Genomic DNA, 9,808 nt, shown 5'->3' on the forward strand with positions numbered 1-9,808 from the left:
TACCAGCTAGTGATAAAGGCCAGGAAGAGAGCTAAACTAGGGTGGTGGGGTAGGCAGGCACAGGTGGCTGCTTTAGCTCTGCAGTCTGGGAAGGCTGCTCTGAGGAGGGGATAGTTGAGACCTCAGGTTCCAGCCAGAAGGAAGAGCAAAGGCAACAGCTCATGGTGGAAGGAGCTTGTGGAGTATAAAGAACCACAGAAATGAAACCAATGGCTGGAGCACAGGGGGTAACGGTGAGGGTGGAGGGAGATGGGGCCCGAGGGAGGGGTTGGCAAGGGCCAGGTTATTTTAAGGCCTTGGGAGGCCAGCATCAGGAGTGCAGATTTTATTCCAACTGACATAGGAAATAATTGGGGGATTCTAGTAGGTCAATTGGGCACAAGGGTGGAAATGGGGGACCTCTCGCAGGTGAGAGCTAGAGTTGATTTAAACTAAGGTGAAAGTGGGGACGGAGGAAAGTAGGCAGACTGGAAATACACTGCACAAGGATTAACAGATTGGAAGAGAAGCGGCTTGGGGCGGGGAAAGGAGATCTAGAGTTCTGTTTTGGTTGCATAACATTTAAGGTGCTCATTGGGCACCCATGTGGCTAATAGGTGGGCTGTTTGATATAAGGGTTTGGAGTTCTGGAAAGGAGACAGGCTGGGAACACCCTCACTAATTCTCACTCTCGGGGCTCAGAGTGCATGTGGCCACAGGCTTATCTCCTTACATGGCCATACACAGACACATTAGTTCACATGTGTCATATACCCTCACCCAGTAGGAATTGTGTGCCACAGACACAATCAGGGTTATCAGCAAAGAAGACAGCATTGACAAGACTGTCTGAGCGAGGGGACTCTTCCACGGTTCTGAAAATAATAATAGCTAGGGCAGTTTGAAAACATGGATCTAAAATTCTTTGTCCCCTTCCCTGAAATCTAAGTGGGCTTGTGACTGCTTCAACCAGTAGGTCGTACAGAGTGGTATTGTATAACTTCTGAGGCTGGGTACTGGGACACTGGAGCCCTAAGCCACTAGGAAATCTGACTGCCTTGGGGCCACCATGCTCTGAGAAAGCCCAAGGTGCAGAGATGGGCCACTTGTGGATGCCCCAGTGGTGGTCCTAGCCTTTGAGTCATTCCAGCCCTGGCTCTAGAATAAGCCTTCAGCTGATTCCAGTTTCCAGTGTCAAATCTTTCTAGTGGAGGCCCCGAACCTTGTGGAGCAGAGACAAGCCATCCCTATGGGTTCCAGTCTGGATTCCTGACCCACACAGTTCATGAATATAATTAAATGATTGTTTTAAGGTGCAAAGTTTTGGAGTGGATTGTCATGCAACAATAATAACTGGAAAAATAGCTTAAACTATTGAACAATAATTATATACTTGGATTTAAGCACTTTACATTAGGTAGTTGTTAACCCTCACAACTATCTACTGAGATAGGGACTATTACAACTTACTCCCAGTTTTATGAATGAGAAAACTGAGGCAAAGGAAGGTGAAGTAACTTGCTTGCATAATAAACAAATAAATAAGATAAATAGAGCTCAAGGACACATTTTAGTACATAGCTGAGCCAGAAGCCGAGCCCAGTTATGGGGAAATTGGGCACTTATCCATTACACTCTGCTGCCTTTCTGGCATAGAGAGAAGCCCAAGGCAGCCTCTTGGCCATTGCCAGGTGACAATTCCTCCTTCATCTAAGAGTGTCCTGGTACAGCAAGGCCTAGGCTGTCCCATTCCTGTGAGAGAACCAAATAGAAGTTATATGATGGAAAGGAGCGTGAAGCCCCTAGATATTCTTTGACCTCTGTGGTTTGCATTGTCATGAGGATTTTTGTATGCTTGCTGGCCTAGAGAATAGAGAATCCCTCTTCATTTGTTGCCCCAAATAAGAAAGAAAAGATTCTAATGGTGCATTTTGGCAGCATCTTCAAAAATGGATTTCTTTGAGTGTGGGTGGGACCTAGTGACTCATTTAGAACAAATAGAATACAGCAAAAAGTGATGATGTCATTTTAGAGATTAGGTTACGGAAGGTGGTGCTTGCTATCTTGCTCACCCTTTCTTGATTTGACTCATTCACTCCAGTGAATCCACCTGCCATGTTATGAGCTGCCCAATGGAGAGGCAAGAAGTGAGAGGGGCCTCCACACAACAACCAACAAGGAACTAAGGCCCTCAGATCCACAGCCCATGAGGAGCTAGATCCTACCATTGATCAAATAGTCATACGTACAAACGAAAAAGACAATCTGTCACAATGCAAAAGAGGAGAGGTTTATAGGGGAGAGCTTATAAAAGAGAAGAGCTTATAAAAGTTGGATTTTCCCTCTTCTGAGACGTCAGGAAGGGCTTCCCTGAGGAAGTGACATTTGAGCTGAGAATAGAAGGATGTCTAGACGGGGTAGGCAACAAAGAGAGGGAAGAGCACTTGGCAAACAGCAGGTGTAAAGGCCCTCTGACAAGAGGGAGCCTGGCAAGAATGAGACACTGAGAGAAGACAACTGTGTTTGAAGATTCAAGGTCAAAAGAGAGTTTGGTGGGAGATGAATCTGGAGAACAGACATGCAGGACCTCTTGGGTCCCATGCAGGACCTTTTGGGTCTTTATCCTAAGGACAATGGGGCACCACTGAAAGGTTTTAAACTAGTTTCCTACCATAGAAGCCAGAAACAGTATGATCATAGCAAGGCCCAACTTGTAAATGTTTGCACAGTGCATTTTCCAAAGGCGGGGTTCAGATAGATTTGGTAACCACAGAGATAGAAAGCTACATGGACACTAACAAGTATGATAACGAAGCCACACACTTGGGAAACTGGGTGTTATCTTTGAATTGGTTCTGGGTGGGCTTTGAGGAGCCTGGGATGATGAAAGGTGCTGGAAGCCACATTATGCCAACAGAAGGGGTCTGATGTTTGAAAAGGTGACCTGCCCCCCGTGTGAATAAAACCGAGGAGCTAAGAGTTGGCGGGCCTTTCTTCAATATTTCAAATAGGGTTCCAACGATAGGACCAGGAAAACGAACATATAAGAGTGTATTCTACCCATCTGGCACTCTCACGAGCAACATCTTACTTAATTTTAATAAGCAATTGCCAAAGTAAAACCACTTTCTTTCTGAGGAGGATGAATCTGAAACTCAGAGAAATGATGTTCTTTGCCGCATCACAATGTGACAGGTACTTGCTTCCGGAAAAAGGTTTTTCCGCGAGAGGCGCCGCAGTTTTCCGGAAAGAGCCGAAGAACTGGAAGGCGGGGCCACAAGAGCCTTTCCGAGGAGCTTCGGAAAGAGCCGAAACGTTGGTAGGCGGAATTACTTCCACGGGCGGAAGTGTCGGCGTCCGATTGGCCGAAGAGGACCGAGGATTTCCGGAACTAGCCGAAGCATCTCCGACAGCTTCCGGAGAAAGCCGAGGGGGCCGAGCGGCGGCGCTGAGGCGCAGTCATGGCGACGGCTGGACCTGTGGGAACTGAGTCGAGCGAGGAGCCGGCGCCGGAGGACGAGGCGCTGGCCGCTGCTCGGGAGCGGAGCAGCCGCTTCTTAAGCGGCCTGGAGCTGATGAAGCAGGGCGCTGAGGCGCGCATTTTCCGCGGCCGCTTCCAGGGCCGCGCGGCCTTGGTGAAGTACCGCTTCCCCAAGGGCTACCGGCACCCGGCTCTGGAGGCGCGGCTCGGCCGGCGGCGGACGGTGCAGGAGGCCAGGGCGCTGCTCCGCTGCCGCCGCGCAGGTGAGAGGCCGTCGGGCTCGGGAGCGTGGCGGCGGGGGGAGCGAGGCTCCGGGCCCGGGCATCGCGGGTCAGGGACTCCCTTGCGCCCCGTGCCTTCTGCGTGGCCTTAGGTGTTTAAGAAGTGTCTTCCTTTCACGCCTCTTCTTCCTCATTCATTCTTAAGGAGCCGCTTGGCCGTGCAGCGACGAGCATGTGTCCTGGAGCCGTTGCGCCTGGTTCGGTTCCCGGCTGTGCCACTGTTGTTCAATGTTGAGAACGTTATTTAGTCGCCTCGAGTCTCGGTTTCCCCATTTGTACCGTCTCAAGTCTTCATTACTTTTAAGAAGCAGATATAATTCCAAGCATTTCCCCGGCACCACTGTAGCCTTGCAACACGTTCGTTATTTAACCTCTCAGCCCGTTTCCTCACCTGTAAAGGGAAGTCACAGTTAGTCGCAGTATTTATCTCATAGGGATCTTGTGACCATTAGATGAGGTACGTATGCCACATATTACATTTGAATGTATGGCTGACACCGTAGCGCTTACTAAAGTTAGATTTCATTAAATCGCTTATTTATTTTTTTTTCATTAAAACACCATTGTGCACCACCACCGTAAACCTGTTGATAAGAAACTGAGGCTCAGAGAGAAGTAACTTGCCCAAAGTTACACAGTTAGTGACCCAGACAGGCTCTCAGCTCACATCCCTCTAAGAAAAGCTGGCTTTTCACTTTTACACTTTCTATCTTTCTTTTTTTCCATTGGACATTGTCACGTGCTGGGAGATATAGAGGAAATTTAGTGAACAAGCAGACCTATTTCTGCCCTTGCTTGGTTTAATGAAGTTATTTGTGTGTTCATATTTTATTTTTTCACCCTATCTAGGATATGTTTCATTAATCAGGGATCGTGGCTGCCTTGTTTCCTGCCGTATCCCCGCCGATATGTTCCCAGTATCTAGAAAAGTGTCCTGAGCATGATTGACATTTAATAAGATTCATGAAATCCTTGGAAGTATTCTCATGTTATAGAAGCAGAAATGGAAGCATAGAGGAGTTAATGTGACTTTAAGGTTATACAACTGTTAAAACGCAGTATAAATGACTCAGGAAGCTTTGCTAAAATTAAAAATGACAGTTTTATTCAAGAGTCTTAGAATTTGCAAGTCGAAAATGCTACCAGGTAAAACCCAGAGTGTTCCAAAGAAAAGAGAAAAGTTGAGAATTCTTCTGGTAAAAAGTTCGTTTTTGAGAAGAATCAATTCTGCATTCTTAGCCTCTGGATTGGTCCAAGATGGTCATCCTCTAGATGATGGGTGATCTTAGATCACGGATGTCAGGCTGTCTAGATACATAAACATTTTTTCCTAAGTTCTTCAGTGTTATACATAGTGTGTGTATATATATGTATAACCATCGATGCACAATTGAAAAGTTCCAAAGTTTAAGTAAGATCTTCATGCTTCAGTCTATTTGGCCTGAACCAGTTTTTTCATCTTGACTCTGCAGACTCCATTTTAAGTCAGCTTAGCTATACTGACTTCATCTTGTTTTCTTCACTCATTCCTCACAACTAGTAAGGAGGAGAGCTGAGTTTTGAACTTGTCCTTTTTGACTGTAAAGATGAATCTCTAAGCCAACATGCTGCTTGGCCTGTTTGTGTCCTTGTCAGGTATAAACTGCTCTATGTGGAGTATGCTTACCCTTCTGGCTCTTTGGTTTTTTGGGGAGGGGTGAGTGGGGGAAATAAGTATGACAAATGAAGTCCAACTATAAAGGGTGGAAAATAGGAGGAAGCTTTGGCACTACTAAACTTAGCTGTTTAAGGCACAGCCATACTGAGCATGAATAGGGGAAACTTCCAGATGAGTTAAGTCATACCATTCTGCAGCATTCCTAAATCTTTTTCCTGAAATAAGCAGATACATACTCTAAAACTCTGGATCAATTTTTTAAAATTAAGCTTACCATTAAAGAAGAAATCTAGTTCAATAACCGCTTATGTCTTAATTGCAGGGATATCTGCCCCAGTTGTCTTTTTTGTGGACTATACTTCCAACTGCTTATACATGGAAGAAATCGAAGGCTCAGTGAGTGTTCGAGATTATATTCAATCCACTATGGAAAATGAAAATACTCCCCAAAGTCTCTTTGGCTTAGCCCAGACAATTGGGCAGGTTTTGGCTCAAATGCACGACAAAGACCTCATTCATGGCGATCTCACCACATCCAACATGCTCCTGAAGCCCCCCCTGGATCAGATGAACATTGTGCTCATAGACTTCGGGCTGAGTTTCATTTCAGCACTTCCGGAAGATAAGGGAGTTGACCTCTACGTGCTAGAGAAAGCCTTCCTCAGTACCCACCCCAACACCGAGAGCGTGTTTGAAGCCTTTCTGAAGAGCTACTCTATCTCCTCCAAAAATGCCAACCCAGTGCTCAAAAAACTAGATGAAGTGCGCCTGAGGGGCAGGAAGAGGTCCATGGTGGGGTAGAAGAGGGTGTGACATCCCCAGACAGTTCAGCTTCACTTCAAGGTAAATTTGAAGGAATGCTACGAGTATGAGACCTAAATAAAAGTGTTGACATAGTTTTAAGTCCTGTCTGTGATCATGCTTGTTTAGTGTCATTATCATCGGCAGTTAACTTCTCAAGAGCTTACTGTGTTCATAAGACGGGCCTTAGGCAGAATCGAGTATTTATAAAATAAATCTAGGGTAGGCTTATTCCTCAGGTACATTACATGGTATTATAAAACATTGACCCACATAATAGAACATTGTTCTCTTCAATCCTGGTAAGACAAGGACAGTCTCAGTTGGTGACAATATGTTTTTACCAGCCCTCTATATCCCAGTGTTGTTTTCTATTGTGTTTATGACAAACTCCTTTCAAAACCAGTATAAGTGGGGTACAACTAGCATCTTAAAAATGAAGTAGAATCAGACTAGAACATATCAGTGCATTCAAATGTATATGCAGACAAGGGTGTGTACTAGATTTTGATGTAAAATATATTTCATTTTGAGGGTCACGGTAAATGCTGAACTCCAATTTCTCTTTTTTAAAAAGTAGGCTCATAGCTTACCTGGCTCCAAAGTCCATATTCTTTCTACTGATCTTTTAAGAAAAGATATGCTAGATATGATATGTCTTTATATTACTATAATATGTATTGGCATTACATTACATGACATTATTTTCAAAGATCTTTAAGAGCCACAAGAGCTGGTAGTATTTTTTCAGTGAGTATTCTCAACATGACAGGGCTCATTTCCCAGTTTCCTCATATGTGCTGTAAGGCCAATTAAAGCTAATATCTACCTCTGGGGAGAATGATTGATTGACCGAAGTATGCAGGTATTAAGCCAACAAGTACTAGCACTTGCTGTGTGCCAGGCACCAGAGATACAGAGAGAGCTACAAAGGCTACCCTTACTCTCCTGGAAAGCATAGACTAAGTACCTGAGACAGCAGACGGTGATGCATACTGGAAAGGGTGCTGCGCTCCTGAGCTACCTCGAGGGGAGGTGGAGGGAGGAGCGGTCAGGGAAAGCCTCTGAGGAAGTGACATGAGAACGAAGATGTAGAGGAGAACTAAGGGACAGGCGAGTGTGTTGCAGGCCGAAGGAGCATCATGTACAAAGTTGGCGAAGGTGGAACAGCCTTGAGGGAAAGCAAGGTCTGTGGCTGGTTTGCAGCTCGCCAGGAGGAGGAACAGGAAATGCTATCAGAGAGGTGCGGAAGGGCCTTGTAACAAGGTTGGGTTTTATTCTTAGTGGGTCTCAGAGGAGTTTAAGCAGAGACATCTAATTTGTGTTTTGAAAGGATTATATTTGTAGAAAAATGACCGAAGGGGCTGAGCAGAAGCAAGAAACCATGAGAAGACTACACAGTGCTGCGGCCAGTGATGATGGCAGCCTAGGGTGGAGGTGCTGGCGAGTGCGCTGTGAACCACTTGGCATCCGCTGGCGCAGCAAGATGATGGTCAGCAGCCGTGGGTGGTGGGGGTAGCAGGAGCAGTAGGGAAGCGAAAATGACCTTTGCAGGCATTGATGGGGAGAGGGGTACTGTAGACTGGAATCTCTTCATAAATGTTCCCAGGAGTATTATCCATCTGCTTACTCAACCTGTGGCCTGTGTTGGAAATAAAGGATTAACAAGAATTCCTCAGCGAGCAGTGGCTTCTTTCCCTGGTTCAGTGTCTCACAAAGGGCTAAGGCACCCTCTGCAGTTCCACATCCCTCAAAGTCCACGTGGGACAGCCGGTGCTTTGTAGTGATGAGCCGATAGCACTACAGCTCTGTGTGAACTCCCACTTGAAAAGCTTACAGGCCCATGTTTCCCGGAATGTTTAAAAGAGCCTTGTGGCCAGTCCATGGACCACAGAATGGACGGTCTTACCCAAGCCTGGCGTCGTGAATGCTCCGACCAGGCATGTTCTTGTTAAAGGAGATGAGCTAAGCATACTCACGCCGTGTGCTGACTGAGGGGACTTGGGAACATTACTGAGGCATGTGGCGTCTAATCTTACTGAGAAAGTAAACCCTAATCCTGATCCTGGTTCTAATAAAATTTTATTTACGTAAACAGGCAGTTGGCTTGTGGGCCATAGTTTGCTAATTTGATTTTTTTAAATGTTATATTAAAACATTTGTTTTGATTTCTGAGTTTTTAGGTGACCCCCTAAATCTGTGCCCTAGTGAGAGCCTCGCTTTCCTGGTCTTAGTCCTAACCTGCTGTCGCTGACTGCTAGAACCCATGTTCTAACAAGGGCCTGCCCTAACCCTCTTTTCGGGAACTGGGAAACTCCTCCTGGGTTCTGAATTCAGGACACTGCACCTCCAAATCACCGAATTCCCCTTTCCCGAGTCCAGAGAAGTGACTCTCTTTGGCCACCAGAGGTCGCAAGTTACTGTCATTTTCCACAAGAGAAAAGCTTCCCTCCCCTTCCAATTCCTCCTCCACTTTGTTCTCCTCTGTCTCCTCCATTCCTCCTCTCTTTTTCTTATCTCCCTTTGCTTCTTTCTCCTTTCCAACTCCTTCCCTCCCTCCTTCCCTTGAACTTGTTCATTTATTCACTCAACACCTTAGCTGAGCATGCATCTGGAGTGAACACCATGCTGATCAGGATGTAGTGAGACAGGGATGTCTAGTTCTGTCCTGTCCTAACATTGTCATCCATTCTCTCACTTCATCACTCATTCATTCACTGGGTATTTATTGAACACGTTGGCTGTGTTTGGCTCTGTGCTGGACCCTGAAGAAGCTGTAGCTACCACTCGAGCCCCCCTTATCTCTCCCAGCACTGTTGCAATCGGTGGTTTCCCGGCTGCTCCCCTGCTTCTGCCCTGGCCCTCTACATTCTTCCTCATTCAGCAGCCAGAGGCACCCTTTTAAAGCCAGATTATGCCACCTCTAGAAGTTTGATGGCTTCCCATCCTATGTCTCTTTGCTTACCAGTGACATGGCTTAGGACTCCCTCACTACACCTCTCCAGCCTCAGTGTCCTCATCTGCAAAGTGCCTGCCTTGTGGAGCTGCTGTGAGCACTCTCATGGGTCAGAATCCCCTTGAAGCAGACTCTGAGATGAGCGTCTAGGAGGTTTCCTAAGGCATGTCCTTGGGGTCAGTCTCCCCAGAAGGGAAGGGAAGAAGGCAGGGGAGGGCAAGAGAAGTGGGGCTGAGTGGCAGCCCCGATCACAGCCTCAGCTAGCCCCACAGGGAGCTCAGCAGCTACAATGGCCTGTAGAGATGTCCCAAGTTGGGCAGAAATGACCAGGCCTTCATAATCCCACATCACCCAGTCATTCGTGGGCCACCCCTGGAAGGGTATGAGCTTGGATGAGGCCACTCCCTGCCCGTGACTCCATCCCTGAAGAGGCAACAGCTGTAGGCTGCCTGCTGACCACACCTGCATCTGGGGCAACCAGTCCTCCCCTGAAGAGAATCTGGGTCACACATCCACGCCTACCACAAGCAGCGTTAATGAAATAATGCATGTAGAGTGCCACCACAGTGCCCACATCATAACAGCTATCGTTATTAAATAATGTATATTGCTACTATTTTCAGAGACCAACAAACAGGCAATTATAATGCAGC

General features: G+C 46.6%; 1 protein-coding gene across 1 annotated transcript; it reads left to right on the top strand.

The window, feature by feature from the left end:
* The first annotated feature begins 3,388 nt into the window (after positions 1–3,388).
* Positions 3,389–6,301, top strand: TP53RK (TP53 regulating kinase). Its single transcript, XM_011369295.1, has 2 exons — positions 3,389–3,723; positions 5,721–6,301. Exons 1-2 carry the CDS (start codon positions 3,441–3,443, stop codon positions 6,197–6,199), a joined length of 762 nt encoding a protein of 253 aa, XP_011367597.1. The 5' UTR covers positions 3,389–3,440; the 3' UTR covers positions 6,200–6,301.
* Positions 6,302–9,808: the final 3,507 nt, after the last annotated feature.

The sequence above is a fragment of the Pteropus vampyrus genome, unplaced genomic scaffold (assembly GCF_000151845.1).
Source record: "Pteropus vampyrus isolate Shadow unplaced genomic scaffold, Pvam_2.0 Scaffold147, whole genome shotgun sequence".
Taxonomy (NCBI): domain Eukaryota; kingdom Metazoa; phylum Chordata; class Mammalia; order Chiroptera; family Pteropodidae; genus Pteropus; species Pteropus vampyrus.

Coding starts and splice junctions, on each gene's coding strand:
- TP53RK (XM_011369295.1), top strand. CDS start 3,441: ATGGCGACGGCTGGACCTGTGGGAACTGAGTCGAGCGAGGAGCCGGCG. Junction 3,724..5,720: donor GCTCCGCTGCCGCCGCGCAG/GTGAGAGGCCGT, acceptor TCTTAATTGCAG/GGATATCTGCCCCAGTTGTC.